Below are 27,673 nucleotides of genomic sequence, written 5' to 3'. Positions count from 1 at the left end.
AGACATATATATAAATATATATACACAGTATAGCATTAGATATATATACGTTATATATCTCTTTCAGTATTTGGTGAGTTCTCGCTATCTCTGTCTATAGATATATACAGTATATATCTCTCTCTCTCTCTCTATAGATATATACAGTATATATATCTCTCTCTCTCTATAGATATATACAGTATATATATCTCTCTCTCTCTATAGATATATACAGTATATATATCGCTCTCTCTCTATAGATATATACAGCATATATATCTCTCTCTCTATAGATATATACAGTATATATATATAGTGCTTTCTCTCTCTATAGATATAGAATTATAGATGTATAGAGAATCTGTGAGTCTTTGTAGTGCAGATCTCACGCCCATAGTGACCACGCTATTCTCAGTGTACAGGACGTATAGCCGCGCCCCGATCACGTCGATCTGCTCGCTCTTCCCTCCTCTGCTCCCGCTGTACAGGCCGCTCAGTGGCTCTCCGGATAGATTAGTCGTGCCTGTGTCGCAGTGCATTGTGGTCCTCCGCCTGTCTCCTCGCCGGTGGATTGTGTGGTGTGCCGAGTCTCTTCTCTTCTCCCCGGACACCGGAACCGCACACATGGCGATGCACGTCCCCAAAGCCCCGGGCTTCGCCCAAATGCTAAAGGATGGAGCCAAGGTGAGAGTTGGCGGGGTGTAGAGAGGAGGAGGGGAGGGGTGAGCGGCACATGGAAGGTTCCAGAACACGAGGCCTTCCTCCATACTGAGATGTCACATGGAGGGAGGGGGACACAGTACAGGACTATGAGGAGGGAGAGTGCAATGTACAGGGAGTGTACGGAGGGATCTGATCGTATCACAGGCCTGAGGTGACCATTCATCACCATGGTTACATCACCCGGGGATCCTATTCATTTTTGTATGGAAGGAATGACCCCACATGGAGGGGACTCCACATTAAACTTTATTTTTTATTTTCCATATCAGAGAGAGTTAGGCCCCTTTCACACGGGGCGGATCAGTAATGTGAACCTCCGCTTGCTCAGCGGGGATCGCTCCGTTGATCCCCGCTGAGCCGGCGGATGACAGGGCGGTCCCCGCACACTGTGCAGGGACCGCCCTGTCTTTTCTCCGCTTCCCTATGGGGGGATTGGATGAACACGGACCGTCTGTCCGTGTTCACCCGATCCGCCAGACGGATGGAAAAGTAGGTTTTTCCTCCGTCACACTTTGGCGGGTCGGATGTCAGCGGGCATGTCACCGCTGACATCCGCGGCTCCATAGAGGAGCACGGAGCGCCCGTTCAGGTCCGCCTAAAAAACTGGCACAGGCGGACCTGCCCGTGTGAAAGAGCCCTAAGGGAGGGCCAGCTTTTTTTTTTATGTCATCTGTGCCCCATAGGGGAGATTTCCCTTCACTTCTTGTCCCATAACCGAAACAGGAAGTGAGAGGAAATCCCTCCAAAGTCAGGGAATCCAAGTGTCACCAGAACTGGTGTCCCCATTGGAAGATTTCCCCTCTATTCCTGTTCTGGTGGCACCCCAACAATGAGGGATTTTCTTATAATGGACATGACGGAGAGAAAGCGATTCTCCCTCACAGGGGCACAGATAGTAAGAAAAAAAAAAACTCTATACGCAACTAAGAACTGAGTCTAAGTGACAATTGTGCTGTCGTGTGATGCTGTACATTTGTCATTGTTTTTCCCACAAATAGCGCTTTCTTTTGGTGACATTTGATCACCTATTTTTTTGCGTTTATAAACAGAAACATTTTTACTTTCTGCTATAACACATATCCAGTAAAAATGAAAATAAATACGTTTCTTCAGCAGTTTAGGCCAATATGTATTCTACATATGTTTGGTTGAAAATTCAAATAAAGGGGTTGTAAAGGTGTGTGTGTGTGTGTGTGTGTATATATGTATGTATATGTATGTATGTATATATATATATATATATATATATATATATATATATATATATATATATAATCTCTCGTATTTGCCGGCGTATAAGACGACCCCCTAATTTTCCAGCCAAAATGTTGGTTTTGGGATATACTCGCCGTATAAGACTACCCCCTTCCTACTAGTCATGCCTCGCCTCACGGTGCCACCATTACATGCCAGACTGTGCCCCATTACATGCCAGACTGTGCCCTTACCTTATCCCAAGACATGCAGAATCGCGGCCGTATGATTTTTCAAAAGCCGCGCCTTCTACGTCTTCTGTTCCGTGATAGGCGGAAACACTCAGCTTCCCAGGAGGCACTGTGTTCAGTGTTCGCCAAAGACGAGAGGGCCTCCGTGATAGGCGGACACTGAACACAGTGCCTCCTGGGAAGCTGAGTGTTTCCACCTATCACGGAACAGAAGACGTAGGAGGCGCGGCTTTTGAAAAATCGTACGGCTGCGATTCTGGGATAAGGTAAGGTTAGGTTCCGGGGTATAAGACGATCCCCGACTTTTAAGAAGATTTTAAGGGGTTAGAAAGTCGTCTTATACGCCGGAAAATACGGTATATACTTTTTTTTTTAAATAACAAACATGTTATACTTCCCTCCACTGTGCAGTTTGTTTTGCACAGAGTGGCCCCCGATCATCCTGTTCTGGGGTCCCTCGGCGGCTGTCTTGGCTCCTCCTCGCAAAAGCTAACCCCCCGTTCTGGGAAGCGCTCTCCCAAGGGGGTTAGCTTGCGGCTGTGCTCCCATGTGATACACTTGGCGGCTATGGCCACCACTGTATCTCTCGGCCCCGGCGCGCCGCGTCATTGATTTGATTGGCGGCAGCCAATGGCTGTGCTGCTATCAATTATCCAACGAAGAGCCGCCTCAAGTGTCGTGGCTCAGGTAAGTAAAACGGGGGGGGGGGGGCGAGATTGCAAGGTGTTTTTTTTTTTTCACCTTGATGCATTAAGGTGAAATAACATGAAGCTTTACAACCCCTTTAAGTGTATATTGATTGGTTTACAGTGACAAATGTTATAGATTCTACAAACTATGGGATATATACTTGAATTTTTTATAACAGTAATAGCGGGAATCGGCATCTTCTCGCGGGACTTCTATTATTACAGCGGACAATCGGACACTTTGTGGGAACCAGTGACACTAATACAGTGCTAAAAAAAAAAATGCACTGTCACTGTACTAATGACACTGACTGGGAAGGGGTTTATCCCCTCTCCAACTCTCCATGAGCTCTTCCTCATCTCTGTAACCCCCGCATGTACAAAATCACGGCACCTTATAAGCTTCTCCGTTACATTTAAGCTGGATACACACTATACAATGTTCTGTAGATTTATTTCCTTCAGATTTACCAAAACCATCTAATATGAGGTCAGTCCTTAAGAGTTTCAATCTGTATGCAATCAGGCAGGCCCTTGTGCTACATGGTTTTGGTAAATCTAAGGGCCCTTTCACACGTACGGATCCCGTGAAGATCCGTACCTTTAACACCCGCTTGCTCAGCGGGCATCGCTCTGTTGATCCCGGCAGATGACAGGGCGGTCCCCGCACACTGTGCAGGGACCGCCCTGTCGGATCTCCGCTCTCCTCTAAGGCAGGATCGGATGAACACGCACTGGAAAAGGATTTTCCTCCGTCTGCAGGATCGGATGTCAGTGGATGTTCATCTGCAATCCTATAGGGATACATGTATGTCCGTTTTTCATCAGAATGGATCGGATGGATGAAAAACGGACATACGGTTCGCATGTGTGAAAGAGCCCTTAAGGAAATCACACAACAAAAGTTGTATGGGGTCTTGGGGTTCAGGGGGGCGGTCAACCCCCCCCCCCAACCACTCCCCCTCAAGCTGCAAATGCAGCGGACAGAGGTGTACGCATGTCATGGCAAGATTTAAACACCCTGCCACATTCGGTGGACAGTAGGGCCCCCAACGCAGCCCATTTGAATGAATGAACGGCTGTGCCACACCTGTGTGTAATGTACATGGTTGTGCTGTGGCCTTAAGGCTGGGTTCACACTTGTCCGACAAACGGTCCTACATTGGGAGCCTCATGTAGCATGACGTGTGAAAATCAATGTTTCCCTATTGAGAGCCGTCTTAACTGGTCCGACACAAGTCGGTCCGACTTTGAAAATGCTCCCTGTACTACTTTTGGTCCTACATTGATACTACTTCAGGCCCATTGAATATCATTGAAGTCGGACCAAAGTAGTATCCTGTTCATGAAAGTAGGATGGATGTAGGACCAATGTAGGATAAATGTAGGACCAATGTAGCAGAGCAAAGTAGGATGAAAGTAGTGTAATAGTGTGAACCCAGCCTCAAGGGATTAAAAGAGGAGGGGAGGAGGCAACATAACCTCTCCTCACCACCTGTCAACCTCCCCCTGAAAAGCTTAGTGTTTACCACACTTTAGGCATCCAAGTAATGAGGGTAAGCTTCAATTGTAGTGGATAGTACTTACTGGTATAGTCCCACACTGGATGATGTTTGCATATAATCCATGTGGTTTAACCCTTGTGTGTGTTTATTTGCAGCACTATTCTGGCTTAGAAGAAGCTGTGTTTAGAAACATCCAGGCTTGTAAGGAACTTGCCCAAACCACTCGCACTGCATATGGACCCAATGGTAAGTCCGTTCCCTGTGGAATCTGTCAGTGTTATATATGTAAACTCACTAAATTCATACTATGCTTCTCTTGACCTCATAATAAGCTTTTTCTTTTAGGGAAAACGACACTTTCATGAAGATAAACCCTAGCTGTTCGTCTGGATACCTCTAACCCAGTGGTGCTCCACTCGTGTCCTCAGGACCCACTAACAGGCCAGATTTGAAGTATTCCCTTGGGGAGATGCAGACTAGAATACTGCAATCACTGAGAAGCAAATGATAACCCCTGTGATGTTATTTCAGTTATCTTGCAAACCTGGCCGGTTAGTGGGTCCTGAGGACAGGGGTTGAGAACCACGGCTCTAACCCATTCTAAAGTAGAAGCCTCCCTTATGTGTTTACATTCCTTTTCTTTACAGCCACGGCCTCCTCTATTGTTTACAGCATTGGTGCCAAAATACTCCCCATGGACTTGAATGGAGCCATTTTCCTATAGTAGATACACTAGATCAGCACCCAAGAGCATTTTGGCACTAAAGCCAAGTACACATGGGCCGAATATCGGGCAGCATCAGCTGATTCAATAGAAAACATCCAACATTCGGCCCGTGTGTAGGGCAGCTGGTCCGACAGAAGCAATCCGTGAAGGGGCATGACTGAAAAAGGTCTAAAAATCGACATCTGATCCGCACTCTCCGCCATTGTGTTCTGGGAGGGGGCATCCTGTCGGAACACAATGTCCCAGGGGAGGGGATAGCTGTATTAACATAGCATTGTTAGTACAGCAGCTCTACAGTTTTTGTACGACTCATGTTTAAAAGGGTGAATGCAGCATCGGTCCCCCGACACCTCTGCACTGAAAACCAGTCGATCGAACACCGCTGATCGCTCGATTTTATTTTTTCCCAGTCTCTGAGAGGTGTAGACTGTCAGTCACAGCTCTCTGTTCTTTTTCTCCCTACTCACTCATTGGATCTGTGGAGAGGCGGGAGCGGCCGTCTCAGGCTCTCATCGGTTCGCTGAGACGGGTGTCAGTCCAGACACCTGGCAGGTCCCGACTCCCATTGTCGGGATGACGCGGTGCCTGGACTGATATCTTGTGATTCATAGGAGGAGCTCAGGCTGGACTTCTACTTTAAGGTTGTGAACACTAAAGCCTCCTGCTGTTAGGAGGTAAGTAAACTCCGGGGTAGGGGAAGGTTCCAGCTATAATTAAAAGCTTATTCCTTCTTTCTGACATTTTTTGTTGCATCCATATTCAGGCTGGGTTCACACTTTTGCAATCAGATGCGACCAATTCGCAATAGCAGGAGATTTTGATCAGCTCTCTTTGGAGCAGGTTCACATATCTCCAGTGCAAATGTGTACAGGAGACCTGTGCGTCTTTAGGTCCGAATTCAGCCACAAATTTGGGTTGAAGTCGGACCTGAAACGATGCACTGGACCGCTGCTGTGAATCGCATGCGGGAATAGTGTGAACCCAACCCTAGGGTGTAACATGGTTACATTCATTGTACTTTGTCTTAATAGTCCTGTTATCTCTTTGTTTCAGGGATGAACAAAATGGTTATCAATCACCTGGAGAAGCTTTTTGTTACTAATGATGCAGCCACCATTCTTAGGGAGCTGGAGGTTAGTGCGAATCACAAACTTTGTATTTTTATTAGCAGAAGTAAAGTACAAGTTCATAATACCATTCGTTTGGTAAGCCCTGAGCTAAGTGATTACGTGACTACTAATCGGTCGGCTCTCGGTCCGTTGGGTGGAAAGAACAGTGACTCTCACTGCATCCAGCTATTCTCCAGATGGATCATTATTGTCATTGGCGTTATTGTCAGGATCCATGTCACTGCGATTTTTTTTATTTTTGCGTTGTAAACAAAAAAAAGTAAATTTTTAAGAAAATGTTTTTATTTTATTTTCTGCTATAAAATATGTGCAATAAAGTAAACATTTTTTGATATATTTAGGCCAGTTTTTATTCTGCTACAAAAAAAAAATATATATATATATATATATATATATATATATATATATATATATATATATATATATATATATATATATATATATACACATTCTGACAACTTTTTTGGGGGGAGCCAGTGACCCTAGTACAGTGATAAAAATATGCACCGTCACTACGAACACTGGAAGGGGTTAAACAGGGGTGATCAAAGGGTTAAATGTGTGCCTAGCCAGTGTTTATTATATGTGCTGCTTTTACTAGGGGAAGAGATTGATTTTAGCCCCACACAGAATCTATTCTCAGAATAGGTGCAGGAACTCCCCCCCCCAGTCTTGTTTTTTTCGTGTCTCCGCCCCCTACCCACCTCTGAGCACTGACCCTTGGTTCCGCCCTCTACCCACATCCCAGTATGGCCCCTTTTAGAGAATATAGAGACAAGTATCATTTTGTAGTGCTAAGTTATTTGTATTGAATTTGGTAATAACAAGAAACCCAATAAAATAGATCTCCCCCAGCAGAAACAGATCGCTCAGCTGCCAGCATCAATGGGCTCTCCGGCAGCCAGGAACAGTAGACCCCTCCCCAAACAGTAGATCCCTTCCAGCAACTATTACCAACAGATATCCGCATGGAAGAAAACCATCGGGCCTTCAGGAAAAAACTCAAGACCCACCTCTTCTGAAGGATTAGGAAAGCGCCTTGTGTAGCGCTATACATGTTATTCAGTCACTATTGATGCCCCCCAGTAACAAAAGATCCTATCCTGCAATAGATATATCAGATATACCGCCAACACCAGTAGATCATCATACCCCAGCACCCCTTGCCATTGCATACATTCAGTTCTGGGGGTGACGGAACTGCGTTCCCACTGAAAAAAAGTGTGTGTGTGTGTGTGTGTGTGTGTGTGTATATATATATATATATGTATGTATGTGTAATCAGACGCACATCTGCCACCCTGTAGCAGTAAAACTGCTTTGAAGCGGACGGCAAGTGGTTAAAGTGGAACTATACTCTCCTTCCCAATATTGTTCTAAAGGTTGCAAACAAGCAGGGGGGTGTGTTTTTTTTTTTTTTTTTTTTTTTTTTGTGCAGAATAGGTCTAGCATGCCTCCCCTGTAATAAGGAGTCTTCTCACAAATGTTTCTTTTCAGTGTAGTCGGGATGAGCACCATTCTAAATCTATAATAACTTTAAGTAGGGTGAAGTTATTTCAAAGTGTTTCTGTAATTTTATTTTGTATTGCAGGTTCAGCACCCGGCTGCAAGGATGGTTGTCATGGCATCCCATATGCAGGAGCAGGAAGTTGGTGATGGCACTAATTTCGTACTGGTGTTTGCTGGTGCACTGCTTGAGTTGGCCGAGGAGCTTCTTCGGATGGGCCTGTCTGTATCTGAGGTCAGGATCGGTCTGTTGTACAGCATGCTAGCATTTTGCGTTTTACATTTTCTTTATTTCTTTTCTTTCTCTTCTTTTTCATTTTTAAGTCGTACATAAATAAAGATAAATAATTATCTCCAGCCTCCAGGCAATCGATGAGCCTTGAAGATAACTGATAAAAACCTTCACAATGTAAATCCTTGTCTGTCCCAGATATTTGGATCTATGTGGACAGAAAGGGCAGAGTAGCTTACATGGAAGTCAGTAATATGACAATAGGCATGAGGTTCAGGAGAAAAAAAATAAAAAGTCAAGATTATAATTGAACAATATAGACTTTGAACATCTAAATCCCCCCCAAAAAAATAAAACTATGAAAAATTACCGCTCCCATGTTCACACCAAAAAAAGTTCTCAAAAGTTCACACACGTCCAGTGCCCAGACTCCTGAGTTTTGGTCCACCTGGACAATCTGCTTAAATGCAGTGTCTGCAAGGGCCAACAACTCTATATCCAGATTAGAAGACGTTGGCAGAATCAGTAATGTACTCCAGGCTGCCCAAGTGGAATAAAATGTTGCTGGGGTACCCTTACAGGTAGCTAGCTATTCCTCCATAATCTCCTGCATCCTCTTACACAAGCTCTTCCAGTGTATTGGTATGAGGCGTTTTGCAGCATTGAAAAGGTGAGGGAGAGCGTATCTGTTTATATCGAGGCATAGGGGGAACATGAAGCAGGAGGTGTTTTGGTGAATCGGGGAGATTGATACCTAGACCATCCGATACATGCCTATGGACCAAAAGAGCATTAGCAGTGGACAATTCACATATATATATATATAATATATATGCAGGAACGTTCCCTTCTGGCCACAGCCCCTCCAACATATATCGGAGGTCAAGGGATAGGTTTCTGTGTGACATCTCTTGATGCAATGTGAACTCTTGTTGCTCCGATAATCTACATGCCAACTTCAGTACATGTTTTTTTTTTTTTGTACATATAGGTGATTGAAGGCTATGAAAAGGCCTCCAAGAAAGCTCTGGAGATCCTCTCAGATCTGGTCTGTAGCTCTGCCAAGAACCTCCATGATGTTGATGAAGTGGCCTCCCTCTTACAGACCTCTATTATGAGCAAACAGTACGGTAACGAGGGATTCCTGTCCAAGCTCATAGCTCAGGCGTGTGGTAAGATTGAATCTTCTCTTATGGTTGGACCAGCTAATGTCCTTTAAATGTATACTCCCTTGTTTGACTCCATTTTCTTGTGTTTACAGTGTCTGTCCTCCCTGAATCTGGTAACTTTAATGTTGATAACATCCGAGTCTGCAAAATCTTGGTAAGTTATCATTTTCTGTTTTTTGAAGCACCAAGTTAATTTGGAATAAATAGCTGCATACAGACATGGATATATTCATATAGAATTCTGTAGCAGCCAGCTAAATAATAAGGCTCGGAAAATGTAAATCCCACTTGTAGTTGCTATCACACATCAGCTGTCTGGCTTCTCTGCTTCTTTATGTTGAGATCAACAGGGATGTGTTAGATAATTGTGTTTCGCTGATTTGATCTATTTTTTATTTATTTTTTCAGGGGTCTGGTATCTGTTCCTCCTCTGTGCTGCATGGTATGGTTTTCAAGAAAGAAACAGAAGGAGATGTCACATCGGTTAAAGAGGCTAAAATTGCAGTGTACTCCTGTCCCTTGGATAACACGGTCACAGAAACAAAGGTAATGCTTTTTTATCTCACGCTCTGTATTACTCATGCCTTATAATGAGTTCTGTGCCACCAGCAGTAATCGCACTTCACAGGTTAACTTCTTCCCACTGGCCGTATGCATACAGTATATATGGTAACCTATAGATGGGCATTATGCAGTGCTGCTTCATACACTCACCGGACACTCACTATATTAGGTAAACCTGTTAAATTGCTTAGTAACACAATTTACTAATTGGCCAATCGCCTGGCAGCAACTCGGGTGCATTTCGGCTTCTAGACGTGGTGAAGATGACTTGCTGAGGTTCAAACCGAGCATCAGAATAGGGAAAAAAGAGGATTTAAGTGACTTTGAACATGGTGTGGCTGTTGGTGCTAGATAGACTGGCCTGAGCATTTCATAAACTGCTGATCTACTGGGATTTTCACATACAGCCATCTCTCGAGTTTACAGAAAATGGCCTGAAAAAGAGAAAATATCTTTGTGGACAAAAATGACTTGTTGATGTCAGAGGAGAATGGTAATGGTAATTTACGCCTCGGGCGCGCAAATACGCACAAATGCCAATTTATATACTGCAGACCAGCAACTCAAAAATGTTTGAGCTAAAATGCGTGCAAATTTGTGCGAAAGTTTGGAAAAAATAGATGCTCAAACAGAAGTATCGTGTGAAACAGACCTTGGTCACAGATATGGAGGAGGTGAGATGTTTTTGGCTCCGTGTCTTCTTTTTTTTTTTTTTTTTTTTTTTTTTTTTTTTTACTTTGCATATGGCACTAAGACTGCAGTTCTAAGCAGGAGTGCGCACTTGGCAGAGACTCCAGCGGGACTCCATAGATCCCTGTAATCAGTCAGCGAGTGGCAATATGAGGAGGAAGCTCAGAGGAGATCAAGTTCTGTTTGGTTGAAAAGTCTTTGGCTCTTCACCTTGATACATTCTATGCATTAAGGTTAAAAACCTTCTGTGCTGCAGCTGCCCCCTTTTTCTTACCTGAACTTGATCGTTCCAGCACCGAGCACAGCCCAGCAGCTCCAGCCTCTCTCTGTCCTCATTGGATAGATTGATGGCTGCAGGAGCCATTGGCTTCCACTGCTGTCAATCAAATCCAGTGACAAGGGGGTGGGGCCAAGTCTTGCTGTCTGTGTCAATGGACGCAGCAGCAGGACTCTGGAATGTGCCCCCATGGAAAGCGGCTCTCCGTGGGGGCACCCAATGAAGAGGGGCTAGGAGCGCCACCGGGTGACCCCCAGAAAAGGACTGGGGGCTGCTCTGTGCAAAGTTCTTGCACAGAGCAGGTGCATATAACCTGTTTATAAAAAAAAAAAAACTTTACAATTGCTTCAATATCACTTACACATGGGTGCTCAATCTAAGGCCCTCCAGCTGTTGGGGGGGGGGGGGAGTGTCCCATGATGCATTGCAGGCCACTAACGGTTAGGGGTGTTGAATATAATCGATGCATCGCGATTCGGGGCCCCCCGATTCGGCATCGATGCATGTGACCCCAATAATCGATGTCGGGTGACGTCATCCCGACTTGCCCCGCCCCTCCCGGGAGATCGCTCCGAGCAGGTCTTTTAAAATGTTTTTTTTTATAAATGCGCGTTGTAATCCATTAAGTGGCAATCGCTCTGTGTGCTTTTTTTAAAAATGTATGCAGATTCATACCTCGTAGCTCCGTAGTAACTGTACATGCGATCATGTGATCCATGGTCCGGCCCGCCTCTCTCTTCCTCTGTCCTCTCACATCCCTCGTCTCTTCTGATCTCAGCCCCGCCTGCCTCTCTTGTGATCTGTTACTTTAGCTATAGACGATGGGCGGGGCTGAGAACGGACATCAGGGGAGATGAGAGGCAGGTCCGAGCATGGAGTCACATGAGGGGAAAGTAATATACACACGGAGACATGAGGTATGATGATTCTGCATATGTTGTAAAAAGCACATTACAGCCCTGGCTATAACAGCATTTAGTATCACAGGTATTTTATCAGCAGTCTGATTCCTACACATGCTCTGCCTGTGCTGACATTTCTCTGACTCTCTGCACATTCCACTGTGTTAACTCCTAGTGTGCTGGAATGTGCAAAGAGTCAGTGAAATTTCAGCAGACAGTGCAGTGCAGTGAAACTCACAGGGCTCTGTCAGTTGTGGAATGTAATCCCTGAGTCCTGCCCCCCAGCAGCCATGTGTATTCCTGTGCACTTTTTAAAGGGGAGTTTCACCCTATTTACACCCTTTAAAAATGCACAGATGACAATGAACCCTCAATAAAAAATGTCAGTACAGCGAGGACTTGGGAATGTGTTAATTTTAATAGAAAATAAATAACACGGTAGTCCTCGCTGTACTGATATTTTTATTGAGGGTTCATTGTCATCTGTGCATTTTTAAAGGGCGTATTGATGACAATGTCAGCACATAAAAACACACTGAAAATGCACAGGCAAAATCATGTATTTTTCCTCATTGTTCCCTCCAATCATCCTGTGTGCGCACTGCGCAGAACAGCATGTAAGTACTGAGGAGGAGGGGGTGCTGTTATCCGGGGACACAGGGGGGGTACGGGCATGTAGTGGAATCTGATGTGTCACCTGTGATAAGTCATTGTCACTGCAGGGACTGGGCTGTATGGAGGAGAAATATAGACCATCTCCTGTACTATGTCCACAATCTCTGAATCTCTGATCATCTCCTGTACTATGTCCGCAGTCTCTGATCATCTCCTGTACTATGTCCGCAGTCTCTGATCATCTCCTGTACTATGTCCGCAGTCTCTGATCATCTCATGTACTATGTCCGCAGTCTCTGATCATCTCATGTACTATGTCTGCAGTCTCTGATCATCTCCTGTACTATGTCTGCAGTCTCTGATCATCTCCTGTACTATGTCTGCAGTCTCTGATCATCTCCTGTACTATGTCTGCAGTCTCCGATCATCTCCTGTAGCATGTCTGCAGTCTCTGATCATCTCCTGTAGCATGTCTGCAGTCTCTGATCATCTCCTGAAGCATGTCTGCAGTCTCTGATCATCTCCTGTAGCATGTCTGCAGTCTCTGATCATCTCCTGAAGCATGTCTGCAGTCTCTGATCATCTCCTGTAGCATGTCTGCAGTCTCTGATCATCTCCTGTAGCATGTCTGCAGTCTCTGATCATCTCCTGTAGCATGTCTGCAGTCTCTGATCATCTCCTGAAGCATGTCTGCAGTCTCTGATCATCTCCTGAAGCATGTCTGCAGTCACTGATCATCTCCTCTAGCATGTCTGCAGTCTCTGATCATCTCCTCTAGCATGTCTGCAGTCTCTGATCATCTCCTGTAGCATGTCTGCAGTCTCTAATCATCTCCTGTAGCATGTCTGCAGTCTCTAATCATCTCCTGTAGCATGTCTGCAGTCTCTAATCATCTCCTGTAGCATGTCTGCAGTCTCTAATCATCTCCTGTAGCATGTCTGCAGTCTCTAATCATCTCCTGTAGCATGTCTGCAGTCTCTGATCATCTCCTTTAGTATTTTGGGGGGAGAGCCATGCGCACTTGCGCTGCAATCGTGATGCATCGTGATGCATCGCCGAATCGAATCGAATCGTGGACTTGATAATCGTAATCGCATCGAATCGTGAGACCGGTGAAGATGCGCAGCCCTACTAACGGTTACAAGCATGATGAGACTTGTAGTTCCACAACAACCGGAGGGCCACAGGTTGAACACCCATGCTTTAAGTTTTTTTTCTTTCTCATAAGTGATAGAATTCCCAGATGATGTTTTGAAAAAAAGTGACTTCTCCCCTTTTAATATTGCAGCCATTTCTTGTGATAACTGGTGGCGATTATATTCTCTTGCTGTACAATGCATGTCTCCACTGCAGCAAACAGTTGGTTTTGTGATGGACCTCTTCTAATCTGTAAGGTTATTTCATTATCCATAACAGGGAACCGTACTGATAAACAGCGCCAAGGAACTAATGAATTTCAGCCAAGGGGAGGAGAATATGATGGAGGATAGTTTAAAGGCAATCGCTGCTACTGGTGTCAATATTATAGTGACTGGTGGAAAGGTGGCAGACATGGCGCTGCACTATGCAAACAAGTACAACCTCATGGTGGTTAGGTAAGAGCTGTTGCATTTGATTCGGCTTTAGTTTTTGTTTTATTTTTGTTTACTAACTTAATTTTTTCATGACTGTGTAGGTTGAACTCTAAATGGGACCTGAGACGATTGTGTAAAACGGTTTGTGCCACAGCCTTGCCCAGACTAGTAAGTATCAGATTTATAAGTGTGAAATACAATATGGTTGGGTATTGCCTTGTTGAGTCGGGGGACATTTTTGTGTTCATTCCTACTGGTTTTCTTTTCTAAGCAGGTATTTGAATCTTACCACTCTGTTCAGCTTAACGTGTTACTGAACCCACAACAGTAAAATCAGTCAGCATATGCAGTAAAGCATGCTTGTTATACTCACTGTGGAACCTAAGGAGTAAATCCTCTGTGTAAAAAGGCTGTTTGTTTGATCCTGTCTCCTCTGATCCTTCCCTTCTTTCACTGTCCCCAATATATCTTCTGATAAGATAGAGGCTAGGGGAGGTGCATAGGGCTAATCGGCACTGTCCAGACAGTGGGTCAGGGTCCTGCAGCCTCAAAGGACAGTCAGAGTAGAATGACAACTCCTCACAAGCTTTTTTTTTTTTTTTTTTTTTTTTAAATCCAACAAAAGTTTTATTTAGTTTGCAGAGGTACAAGGCATACATAATCCCCTCGACATATCGGGGACATAAACAAAAATAGAAATAAAGATCAAAGCCATAATAACATGTACAGATATAGCAACCCCATTCTGGAGGTAAACCCCCCCCCCCCCCCCCCCCACCATCACTCCGGACAGCGCTCTCGTGTCATCCACTCCCATTCCATGTCTCACCCAACATTAATACCCAGCAACCTATCCATCACCAAGTCCACCGGGGCTAGGCCCGGTACATCCAGCCACTTTGCCCATAACTTCTCAAACTTGTGGGCATTACCCCTGTGTTGATATACCAGTTTCTCCATCCTCATCGTTGTCCCAATATTGGCAATCCACTCAGCATGGGTCGGGGGAGCATCAGCTCTCCAATGAACCATGATGAGTTTCCTCGCCTGGAACAACACCCTGTGTATCGCTTCCCTGTCCGCCTCTTCCCACTCCTCACAAGCTTTAACCAGACACTGATAGCAGTATATAGCAGCCGTGACTTCTAAGAAAATATATTTTTGTAGTTTATATTTACTAAAACAAATGCATTTCCATGTTCTGTATGAGACCAGATATAGTGAATGCAGGGTTCTGGCTTTAGTAACACTTTAAGCCTGGGTGCACACTAGTACGATCTCTGACATTGCATGTGATTCGCACCCAAACCGCAGGTGCCGATTGCATGTGATGTTTGAGCAATGTACAGTTGTATGGCTGCACTTGCATTGGATTCGCACAGAAAAAGGTGCAGGGACTTGTTTTTTTTCCCTGCACAAGAATCGGATCGCATTGGGTGTTCTCACCCATGTGATCCGATTCCTTTGCAGGTTCACACTTCGCACTGCGATCCGATCATGGGTGTGTCGTTAACAATGTATTGATACATGCAGAGGGCAGTGTGATCTGCCTGCAAGAGAGGAGCGATGAGAGAACCGGCGATGTACTCGGGCTGGTTCCCGCATCACACTAGTCTGAACCTAGGCTTAGTGTCGGCCCATATTCACACACTGGTGACATTTACCATGTAGTGAGCTTTGAATGGAACCATGTGAGCTGCTTTCCTTAACCAGACAGAGCATAGACCACACTGGAAAATGGACCCGGACCTATTGCTTTGTGTGCCTGAATCTTATGCATTGCATGATTAGGAAACATTTTGCATGTTGACAAATCCTAAGGGAGGCAGTACCGTTATTTTAAATGTGTAAGGGCGGTGGAGGTTTTACTGAAAGGGCAGAGGGAGGGAAGTATCTCTTTTGGGGCAAGACATGCTTTTTGTCAGGCATATTCCTACATGATCTGATGATGATCCATCCTAATGGTTTTTCTTTCTGCAGATGGCACCTACTCCAGAAGAGATGGGACATTGTGACAGTGTGTACTTGTCTGAACTTGGGGACACACAAGTTGTTGTATTTAAACATGGTATGTGTCTTGAAACAAAGTTTGTTTTGCAGTTCTGTCTGGAGACTCCCCTATACTATATTTTATTTATGGATGTGAAATTTTGATTCTTGTGTGTTTTTTATAGGTGGTCTTATATGTTGCATGTACTTTTTGTTTCTTTAGAAAAAGAAGATGGGGTAGTTGCAACCATTGTTGTGCGCGGTTCCACTGACAACCTGATGGATGATGTGGAGCGTGCCGTGGATGACGCTGTCAACACTTTCAAAGTGCTCACAAGAGTAAGTACCAACTTTTTTATTTGCGGAATGTTTTATTGCTTCACCTAAATGTTATGTATAAATGGAACCCATAGGCATCAAAATTCTGGGTGCTCCTTATGTTGACTTGTTTGTTCTAAGTCAGTGAGTTGGTCATTCGAGGCAAGCTCAGGGTGATGACCTGGAGCCTGTACCCTTATAGCTCCTTCACATAAGAAGTTACTTTAGCCCTCGTTCACACTGAATGCGGCTTTGAAATTCTGTAACTTAAATTAAATCGTATGATTTCAAAGCTTCAGGTCAGTGCGACTTCAGGTGCAACTTGGCTGCCCTTTGTGCGACTTCACAGATGTCTATGGGAGTCGCACATGAAATTGCAAAACAATAGTGCAGGGACTTTCTTTTCAAATCCGTGTGGCACCGTAAAGTCTGAGTTGCACCGATTTGATTAGTTATATTGCAGACAATAGGGTGCGGCTTGTCATGTGATTTGGACCTGTCAGATCTTATGACACGTTGCACTGGTGTGAATGGGGGCTTAATGTTTGGAATTATTTTTTGTTAATGCAGCCTGCTCCTTTTGAATGGCACTGTTACACAAGGAAAATCGCACGTACATTTTTCTTAATGCAACAAACTGTCCTGCAATGCGGAAAGTGTGGCACGCTACTGTAATTGTGCATTCAGTTGGCCTTCAAAATGAATGGCACTGCACCATGATGGTACGAGTGTGGCCATAATTCACAGTAAATGCACATTAAAGTGGTTCTAAAGGCTCAGTTTTTTTCCTATAATGCATTCTTTATGTTGAGGTGAAAAACCTTCTGAGTGCAGCTACCCCCTTCTCGATCCAGCGTGAGAGCAGCCGCCATTCCTCTGTGTGACATTGGTGACACTAATATAATGATCAGTACTAGGAAATATACACTGTCACTGTGCTTATGGCACTGGCTGGGAAGAATTAATCATCTAGGGCGATCAAAGGGTTAACTGTCTGCCTAGCCAGTGTTTTTGTGTTTACTTTCAAGTGCTTTTAGGCTGGATTTTCACCTGTGCTTTTTGCATTTTGCACTACAGTCCATTTAACATGGTTTCCTATGGAACACATTCTTTAGTGCAAATCTGCGAAATGCAAAAAGAACTAAAACTGCATAAGTGTGAATCCAGCCTTGGTAAGGAATGTGTTGCATTTTTTTTACAGGGAAACCAAATCCAGCACATGCCTGCTGACAGGACGGAGCTCTGCATTGTTTACATATGCAGAGCTCCATCCACTGGGTCTCCTCGCCCATCAGCAGGTGCCAGCGGGCATCCATTGGCTAATCGCAGCAGAAGCCACACATGCCTTCCTACCTGGAAGTGCAGAATGGTGTGTGTGTGTGTGTGTGTGTGGATATATATCTATATCTGTGTGTATGTATGTATGTATGTAAATATATATATATATATATATATATATATATATATATATATATATATATATATATATATATATATAATGTGATTCTGCACAGAGCGGCTACTATAGGGCAGTCACCAAGTGGTTAAGGAAAACAAAGTATTTGGCAACACGTTGCATCTGTGCGCGCTAAACTCGATGTACATGGTGTGTTTTGACACCTTAGTTTAGGGTGACCAGACATCCCCAGTTTAAGGGGACAGTCCCCTGATTGAGGACACTGTCCCTGGACCAAGTCTGTCCCTGGTTTTGTCCCCAGATTGGATTTAATAGGGGGCAGGGGCAATTTCAAAGAAAGTCAGTGCAGAATTAAAATAAAAAAAAATTGAATTACACCCCCCCCGCTCGGCCGTGCCTACTAGCATAGGAGGGTTGTATTTTTCCCATTATCTGTGCCCCTTTCTGATGATCATGTGCTGGTCGGAGCGGAAGGAATATTTCTTCAGTATCGGGTGCATGCCCATTCAGCTTTGCTCCCATGTTATTCTGCCTTGGCTCAAATCCTGGCCAGCCACCTGCCTATCTCCTTGCCTTCCCTGGCGGAGTGATCTTCCTCCGCTCCCCATCCAGTAGTAGCCGGGGCCCGGAGAGTAAGACTTGAGAGGCTGTGAGGCGGGCGGCGACGGGCAGGGAGTCGCTGATTGTTGCCATTACTAGTAAAAAAAAAATATGTCCCCGGATTTCACTTTAAAAATCTGGTCACCTTACCTTAGTTGGTATTTATTTATGCCCAATAATGAGTAATTTTTGTGTAAACAAATTCAATGCTACACAAAACTGAATTGACTTTACACTTCTGCAGTGTGAACACAGACTATCCATAGTACATGGTGTGATCGAGCCATAAATATACTTTTACATACTTTTTTTTTACCAGAAGTGCATAAATTCCACTTTTTGCAATGTTGTTTACAAATCTGGCAGTTGTTTCCCTGGCTTTAATTATTTCCATTGAGGTTTTGTTTTTTAAGCTGTTGTGAAGTATGTTCCTTAAACTTGGTAAATGTTGCTCCCTTTCAGAACCTTGAATCTTAATTGCATTTTTTTACTTTTTTATTTGTAGGATAAGCGACTTGTCCCTGGCGGCGGAGCAACAGAAATTGAGCTGGCAAAACAAATTACGTCATATGGAGAGGTAACTGTGTACACTAATATATTTTGTTGGCAAAAACCGTCCTGCCCAGGTTCACTTTCAGCCCCCCGTTTACAGCGGTGTGACTCATGTGATTTGACGGTTGCAAAACGCATGACAAGTCGCACCCCATTGCTGGCAATAGAACCGTTCATATCGCCGTGATTCATGTTGCAGAGATTATGAAAAGGGTTCCTGCTCTACTTTTTGCTGGTTTCATTGTGACTTGCATAGACGTCTGTTAAATGAAGTTGCAAGCCACCGTGAAATCGGGAGTGCAAATCACACTGATGTGAACAGGGGCTCAATGCTGCAAAATAACAAGATCCTTGTCTGACTTTTTTGGGTATACTGAGACTAACTTTGGGCCTGCCGTCTAGTTCTGCTTTACTGGGCCTGCCGTCTAGTTCTGCTTTACTGGGCCTGCCGTCTAGTTCTGCTTTACTGGGCCTGCCGTCTAGTTCTGCTTTACTGGGCCTGCCGTCTAGTTCTGCTTTACTGGGCTTGCCGTCTAGTTCTGCTTTACTGGGCCTGCCGTCTAGTTCTGCTTTACTGGGCCTGCCGTCTAGTTCTGCTTTACTGGGCCTGCCGTCTAGTTCTGCGTTACTGGGCTTGCCGTCTAGTTCTGCTTTACTGGGCCTGCCGTCTAGTTCTGCTTTACTGGGCCTGCCGTCTAGTTCTGCTTTACTGGGCCTGCCGTCTAGTTCTGCTTTACTGGGCCTGCCGTCTAGTTCTGCTTTACTGGGCCTGCCGTCTAGTTCTGCTTTACTGGGCCTGCCGTCTAGTTCTGCTTTACTGGGCCTGCTGTCTAGTAACTGACTTGGTTTTTACCAAAGATGTCTCCTCTTGCAGACTTGCCCAGGACTTGACCAATATGCAATTAAGAAGTTTGCGGAGGCACTGGAGTCTATACCGAGAGCTTTGGCTGAGAACTCTGGAGTGAAAGCCAATGAAGTGCTCTCCAAGTTGTACGCTACACACCAAGAAGGGAACAAAAACATTGGCTTTGATATAGAGGTAAGTGTATAGAGAGCACTCTTCATTTTTTCCAAAGAAATGCACATATCAAAACAAGTTTTTAATATGTCAAATATGATAAAAGGGCACATTTGTCACGGTCCCATTGATCCACTCAATTCAGATAGGGAAAACAACATATTTTTTTTTTATTTTTTTTTCATAAAAGTTTTTATTCAATCAAGATGCAGCATACAAAAAGTGATATAGTAATTATCACATAACAAAGAGTGACATAAGGTTACAAATAAGGTACACTACATGATACAACATAACATAATAGTTTAAGTTTCCAGACCCGAACTGAGGTACACAGAGTGTGATGAAGCGACTAAGGGCGGAGGATCGTAATTCCAGTTTTCCCCTCACCCCCCCTCCCAATCTGGTGCGAAGGGGGAAAGTGGTGCAGGGTACCGTTCAAGGTCAATAAGCGAGGAATAGTGTATCATGGCAAGCCAAAGGTCACACAACAAAAGGGGAAGAAGAAAAGAGAGAGAAGGGGAGGAAAGAGAAGGAGAAAAAGAAAAGGGGAAAAAAAAAATCCCCCCCAAGAAAGGAAAAAATGAGAGGAAGAGAAAAACAGGGGGAGAAAGATATAAGATAAGGGGGACAGAGAGGGGGGGGGGAGGAGAACGAGCACAGTAGGAGGGGAGAAGAGAGAGTGGATCCACTCCCAACGCCCCTCCGGAGCTCCACCACAATATGCGGAGGAGAAAAAACATATTTCTATGGTAAGTTTTATTTTCGGCTCCTGGGAACCAGGACATAACCTACTGTAAAAATGGGGAGGTGAAGCTGTTGACTAATGGTACATCCCTGGGGTGTGATGTCAGAATATGGACATATTTCAGTTAAGTACAGGTCTCGCCATCTCCCAAACGCCTATCCCACACTCTGGAGTACTTAAGTGGACACCCTCTATGGGTATGGATCAGTCTCTAAAATGGAAGAGTATCATAGACATCCTTTTTCCAGTTCTGAATTGGGGGTAAAGCCTGCATCCAAGTCCGGGCCACAAACTTCCATGCCAAAAAGTCTTCTACATAAATGTGGACAGAAATTTTGTCTACCTCTGCATCTGGCAATAAGCCCAGCAGACAGTTTGGGGTCCAGGATCACAGGAGCCCCCCCCCCCCCTCTTTTTTTTTTTTACAGTAGACAACTTGACGTCAGTATGTTTGCATATTGGGACAGTTCCATATCAGATGGTAGAATGTGCCAGGGGGCATGATGGATTACGTGTAGGTTAAAAACGAGTTTAGTTGTTAACCTATCCGATATTTTAGGAGATGCTGTTTTAACACCCTCAACAATTTCCTCCCAGTCTGAGTCACTAATGGCCCCAACATCCTGCTCCCAATGTGGTTTTAGCCTTTTGTCAATGCCATGATACTTGGAAGTCTAATAGTAAAGAGTGGAAATGAGCTTAGAAGGCTCTATGCCCAAAATATCATTCAGGACGAGGGGGTGTCTAGTGCGGCTGCAAGATTCGCAAACTGGGTCCGCAGCGCATGACGAAGCTGAAAGTATCTAAACGGTAGATGGATTAGAAGGGAAAATTCATCTTTAAGTGACCTGGAATGTTTTAGGCCCAGATGCAGTCATGACTTGGTGCAGGTAGATCACACCATATGAGGCCCAAATAGTAGGACCTGAAAGTAGTGTCTCTTTAAGGCGATTCCCCATACCCTTTGATGCAGAAGCATTCCCTTCATTATACCGGGGGGATCGTTGATGTGTTTTCTCCCCTTGTAGAATGGCTTGAATAGGAGTATATGCTGGATGGACCATTGCAAACCAGGGATCTATACCGGGGCAGCTCAGACGTATTAAAATAATAAAAATGGGAGAGTTGAGAGGCCAAGTAGTAATCCTGAAAATCCGAAAGGGAGGCCCCCCCCCCCATGGATGTGGGTTTTTTAAGGATAGGCCAAGCTAGCTTGTGCCTTCTATGTCCCCAGACAAGAGTTTATAATGGATTCAAATTTCTTAGAGAGTTTCAGGGGGGTGTATAAGGGGGCATGCCACACCCTATATAGAGTATAGCGCACTATTCTAGCTGGGCGCCCTATACACAAGTGCCAGGTCCTTACAACTCCATTACAGAAACCTTCATGGACTTGCTGCATATATACACAGAGCCTAGAGACACTGGGACCTGTGTAATCTATTCACTGTTGTTACTTGTATTTGATATTTTTTACGTTTGCAATAAAATCTGTATTTGTGATCATTCTGATTTACAACTTGTGACAACTGTTTTGTGATCTCCAGGCTGAAAGCGCTGCCGTGAAAGACATGCTGGAGTGTAATGTCCTTGATACTTATCTGGGGAAACATTGGGGCATTAAGTTGGCTTTGAATGCAGCTGTCACTGTACTCCGAGTAGACCAAGTAAGTGGTATAAAAAGTAACACTCCATGGCAAGAATATTCATATGTGTTGTGTGTTTTTATTTTTATATCCAACATGTACATTTTTACATTCCCATAGCAGTAAAATATTTCCAGTTTCTTACATGGCATTGCTATGTTGAGTCTTTCTGTGGTATATGACAGTCAGGTGGAGGGAATTTTTTTTTTTTTTTTGCTTACTTTAATTACCCCCCCAATTATAGGCACTTTAATGTGTGCCTCAGCAATGAAAAACATGTTCAGCGTATGTCTGTCTGCAATACATGCACACTTTCCCATGTTCTGTTTTTTAAAAGCTGCAAATATAAATACATGTTGTACTGCCAGAAATCCAGTGAGCTCCAAACTGTAGTCAGCTGACAATGCTACCTCTGGTGCACTGAAATCCTTAGCAGTGTGGTCATCCCTACCTGAGTTCTTCACTGTTGGACTACAGGACACCCCTTTTATGGGATATGTGCCAATAAATGGACCCCCCTTTTCACTATTTTAATGAGTGGTCGTGCTGTTAAGTAAAATAAATCCACTGTACCAAGGAGCTTCTTCCTGCTTCTCACTGATCATAAGGTACAGAGCCATTCTGATTGGCTCTGTGCAATCTAATAACTGTGTGTGAGAATGTGCCTGGTGCACACACCCACTGTGTATAAACAAGGATGTTTATAAACCCCATGTTGGTATAGCGGATTTCTCATCTGGCCAATTAACTACACTGGCCAGTGGTTGTTTCTAAAGATGCACACTTTTAGGCTTCCTTAGATCACATCACCCTCTCCTCGGGTATGAATGCAGGCTAAGACATCCCAAAAGCTTAGATCTTTAATAATATAAGTTATCCAGTAAGGGGTATCCCTTCACTCAAAAAATTCTTCATTGATTGCTAACTTGGTACAATACTATTGCTGATATCGTAACATTTTGACATTTCTATTTTTCCACATAATGTGATATGTAATGTCTTTTCATACTCTTAATCATGATGTTGAGAAGGATGAACAGAAGAAACTGATTTCATTGGACTCTGATGGGAAACCTGCTGCTTTTTTGTTTTTTTATTTATTTTGTTCATGCTGAACTGTTTAAAACCTTGTAGATTATAATGGCTAAAGCGGCCGGTGGACCAAAAACCCCAAAGCAGCAAGGACACTGGGATAAAGATGACTGGCAGGATGAACCAGATAACTAGGTGCTCTTGTGGTGCAATGCACGGAGTGCACACTGCATGGAAACACTTCACTACTAACCGCCTGGTGTTCAGTGTGTGTGATAATAACTATGTGTAGGACAACACAATGCATAAAATCTGATTGTGCAGCGACTTCAGTATGAATGTAAATCTCAAGACTGCACAACTGTAACTTTAGTCACTGCATGACCTTTCCAGAACTTACTGCCACACATTCTAACATGATTATAGAAATGTGCTTTTAAGGTGTAACTCTAGCTAAAAGCTTTGAATAGAGTGGAGAAGAGTTGGAACGTTTGTTACATCTTGTGTAGCCTGTTTTCATCATTTCCTGTCCCGTTGACAATTATGTCACTGGGACAGGAAGTGAGCAAAAATCTGCATTGGGGCCACATATGGCAATAAAAACTGACAGATTCCAAATCTGTGCTCATAGGATGCATTAAGGTGAAAAAACATTTACCTTTTACAACCCCTTTAAGAACATAGAATTCTCAATCCCTTTCTCTACAGCATCAGTCGCACTTCAGAATGAATGAACACAAGAGGCTTGCTGTTAAACTGAAGCATAGAATACAGTTTACTATGGTTCAGTCATGAATGAACACAGGCGCAATCAGTACTGATTACTCAGTGTGTTCATTCAGGAAATTAAGGGGTTGGTGAACATGCAATTTACTGCCCCCTGCTCTCTACCCTGACACCCCCGGTGCTACACAAAGGGGAGATTGGAGCCGGGGGAAGTAGGATCGTGAGGGGCTAACTGGGGAGAAATGACTGGAACTTATTCTCCTGTGACTCTCCTGCAGCAGCTGAAAGCCAGCAGGAGGGATAGGAGGAGAAGCCAGCTGCACTGCTGGGGGGGGGGGATGTATCCACAGGGGATTTGGTTTCAGCAATTTGCCCTCCCGGCTGCTCCAGTGAACTGCCTGCATCCTAAATTGAATAGGCATCCTGTTAAAATTATGGGGGTGTACAGAAGGGCGGTTGGTATATATATTTGTCATTTCTTTGGTGATTAAAAAAAAAAAAGCTTTAAAATTAAATATTATTTTTTCTTCCCTTCTATTAGATTATTATGGCAAAACCTGCAGGTGGTCCAAAAGCACCAGCAGGTAAAAAGGACTGGGACGATGACCAGAATGACTGAACCCCCTCCGTATTTATCTGTGCTTTTCTCCTAGCTCTTATGGACTGTTACCCGTGTGTTTCATACTCGGCTGCAGCTGCCCCTTGAGATTTTGTTCACTTAAGTTAAAATACTGTACAATAAAGTACCAACTCACCCTACAAATGTGTATGTGACTTTTCTTGAGTTTTTCCTTTTTTTTCTCCCGATTTTTCACAAACCAATCTGCCTGGATGGTCAGTTTTATGCAGAGAGAACAGCATACTTTTCTAATTAAGTAAATGATACAAGTAGGCATATCGGACACTTTAAATATTATAAAATATTAGTATTGGAACATTGGATTTTAATTAGGGTTGTCCAGATACCACTTTTTTAAGACCGAGTACAAGTACCGATACTTTTTTTTTCAAGTACTCGCCGATACCGAAATTTTTTTTTTTTAATGTCATGTGACAGCGGCACATGTGTCAGTATTTTTTTATCTTTAACAATTTGTTTTTAATTTTTTTTCTTTTTAACAATTTATTTATAATGCTTTCTTTTTTTTTAGGGGGGGGGACCGTGTCAGTGTGTTGTGTAGAAAAAAATAAATAAATATATATATATATATATATATATATATATATATATATATATATATATATATATATATATATATATATATATATATATATATATATATATATATATATATATATATATATATATATATATATATATATATATATAATTTCTTTTTTTTTTTCAGCCCTGTTGGGGGGCTTTGGTGAGACATCAGGGGTCTTAACAGACCTCTGACATCTCCCCTTTGAGACAGAGAAAAGGACAGTCCCTTTATCAGCAGCCTCAGCTGCGCTGAAAATAAATGCAGAGAAGAGAGCGTCTTCTCTTCATTCATAAACTGAAACATTGTAATCACAGTTTACAATGTTTCAGTTATGTAAATAGACAGTCAGTGATCACTGACTCTGTCCATTCGGAGCAGTAAGGAGCCGGAGAGAGAAGAGGAACTTGTAACTTCCCCATGCACTGATCACCGCTGACAGTACAAGTATCGGGTGAAGCATCGGGAGCATTTGCCCGAGTACAAGTACTCGGGCAAATGCTTGGTATCGGTACCGATACTAGTATCGGTATCTGGACAACCCTAATTTTAATGTAAAACTCGGCTGTGGCCCCGCCTCTGCTTTCTGAGCCTCTTTCTTATTCTGTGACCACCAAAGTGGAACTAAAGCCCAATATTAAAACATCACGTAAGAGAAGCTGAAGGGCCACCGATAAGGGGGTACAAGTGGCCCTCCTGTACAGAGCCAAGGTAACATAATGTCAGCAGGGGGGCTCGAGAGGAAGGCTGTACATAAAGTTTGCCACTATCCCCCTTTTAAATAGATTTTCCAGTATTGTGGTTCAGATCCTCCCGGCCCACATAGTAAACTAGCAGGTCAGGACTTAGCAGATCCCAGGTGATGTCATGAGGGAGGGACTAATGAGGGAACCTCCAATACACATTGGCTGAGGAGATGGCAGGAGGTGATGCATGCAGCCTATAGCTTACAGGCCGCACTGCCTCCAGCTTACAGGCTGCACCGCCTCCTCAGCCAATGGGAGTGCTGTCAATCGCATGCATTAAATCTTCACCCCACAGCCTTCCTGTCCTGATGCAGGATGGAGCGGCTCTAAATGGAGTTCCTGAGCAACCTGTAATGATCCTCTCGGTGGCGAGAGCTAAGGGTTTGGTTCTTGGTTGTGGCACGGCCCCATTGACATGAATGTCCAAATTTTGCATTGCTGTAACACAAACCATGGGAGCTGCGGCACATCTGAGAGGCCTCCTCCAACTGTACTGGGGCAATATTTTATCCACTGATACCAACAATGGGGTATAATCCCCACCCCAACACCACTGACCGCAGTGAAGAAGCACAATTCCTCCTAGTGTGCCCCATCATTGGTGTCATTATCTCCCAATGATTGGACACAACACCTCGTAATGACACGACGATAGGGCACTGTGTTTTCCCCCACTTATGGTGGGACATTTTCAGCTCCCAATGGCCACAGTCTGGCCCCCCAAAGTCTGATGGATCGTAAACTGTCCCTTTTATAAAGTTTAGATACCCCTGTTCTAGACTTAGGATGGACAGTAAAAGCTCAGTTGCCTGATTTTACCACCCCCTGACTGCTCATGAGGGAAACAAGTCTTAAAGGGGGCAAATTTATCTGTGTGAAAGTACTGACCCTTTTAAGGATTAGTAGATGAGCAGGCATTTTGGGCTTTATGCATTCCCATCCATTGCATTTATTGAGGGCCAGTTCACGCTACATGCATGCCAGTATGTGTGGGTTTTTTTTTTTTTCTGCATCAAAAACCCATGGAAAGTAGGTTATATGGTTTCCAATGGCATAGTTCACACCAGTGTGGTCAGTTCCAGGGGAAAAAAAAAAGTAGAACATGCTGCATTTTCCCTGCACTGGAATGTGGTAACCCACATCAAAAACAGACCAAAATGCGTTAAAGTGCATGCAGAAACGCATCCGGAAGGGATCTGGAGTACGTTTTTGTGGTGTGAACCAGGCCTTACTCAAGAGCCCTGCCCTCTATAAATTTATGTACATCTGCACTATGTACATTGCTTGCACCTTACACACACACACACACTCTATACATAGACTTAAGCCTTTCCCACTATTATCACAATTTTGTCACCTTCTAATTCTCTATTGGGGGCCCTGCCAGGTAGGTTGTATGGGGGGGGGGGGGGGTCCCATTAAACACCTGCCCTGCTTGTGGTCTATGCTGTTATCACTCCAACATTGAATATCATTTATACAATAAGAAGGAAGTAGTGTTCAAATTTAAGACTGAGTTAAGTAAGACGACTGAGAAGAAACTGAAAATGAATATTCAGAAGTAAAAAACGTAAATTTAGCATGGCCCAAATAAAATGCAATCACTCTACTAATATTTGAGGAGATTTATGCCTTATCACTAAAGTCTCCAAATTTGTCTGCACTTAATACCTGGTGATCCAGCCTTACAGAACCTTGTTCATGTACTTCCTATAATGGGGCGACAACCTTTTCCCATTTGTGTTCCTTCCTGTCACATGTACCCCTGGCACTGACTAGTGCTGGCTAGACTCGCTTTTGTCCAAATGTGGCCCTACAGACATATTGGGATGATATCAGCCAGCATCCCACTCCTTTGTTACATGTGGATGCGGGGCAGAGAATTATGTGGCTCTCAAGTGTCAGCTTCAGGCCCGAACATTACTAGGAGGGACTACAGGCAGCTG

General features: G+C 43.9%; 1 protein-coding gene across 2 annotated transcripts; it reads left to right on the top strand.

Annotated features, from left to right (window-relative positions):
* Positions 1-504: 504 nt before the first annotated feature.
* Positions 505-24,538, top strand: CCT8 (chaperonin containing TCP1 subunit 8). Of its 2 annotated transcripts, XM_040338846.1 has the most exons (16): positions 505-666; positions 4,500-4,590; positions 6,125-6,204; positions 7,793-7,942; positions 8,931-9,111; positions 9,201-9,262; positions 9,517-9,654; positions 13,573-13,751; positions 13,832-13,898; positions 15,711-15,798; positions 15,943-16,058; positions 18,560-18,631; positions 19,481-19,645; positions 21,920-22,039; positions 23,153-23,245; positions 24,318-24,361. In XM_040338846.1, exons 1-15 carry the CDS (start codon positions 607-609, stop codon positions 23,243-23,245), a joined length of 1,662 nt encoding a protein of 553 aa, XP_040194780.1. In that variant the 5' UTR covers positions 505-606; the 3' UTR covers positions 24,318-24,361. The 2 variants fall into 2 exon arrangements, with proteins under 2 accessions (XP_040194780.1, XP_040194781.1); XM_040338847.1 differs by lacking the exon at positions 23,153-23,245 and having other exon boundaries at positions 24,318-24,538.
* The last annotated feature ends 3,135 nt before the right edge of the window (positions 24,539-27,673 follow it).

This window comes from Rana temporaria, chromosome 2 (assembly GCF_905171775.1).
Source record: "Rana temporaria chromosome 2, aRanTem1.1, whole genome shotgun sequence".
Taxonomy (NCBI): domain Eukaryota; kingdom Metazoa; phylum Chordata; class Amphibia; order Anura; family Ranidae; genus Rana; species Rana temporaria.
Note: the sequence above shows the minus strand (reverse complement) of the source record. Positions and strands in the feature narration are given on the sequence as shown.

Coding starts and splice junctions, on each gene's coding strand:
- CCT8 (XM_040338846.1), top strand. CDS start 607: ATGGCGATGCACGTCCCCAAAGCCCCGGGCTTCGCCCAAATGCTAAAG. Junction 13,752..13,831: donor TACAACCTCATGGTGGTTAG/GTAAGAGCTGTT, acceptor ATGACTGTGTAG/GTTGAACTCTAAATGGGACC. Junction 19,646..21,919: donor ACATTGGCTTTGATATAGAG/GTAAGTGTATAG, acceptor TGTGATCTCCAG/GCTGAAAGCGCTGCCGTGAA.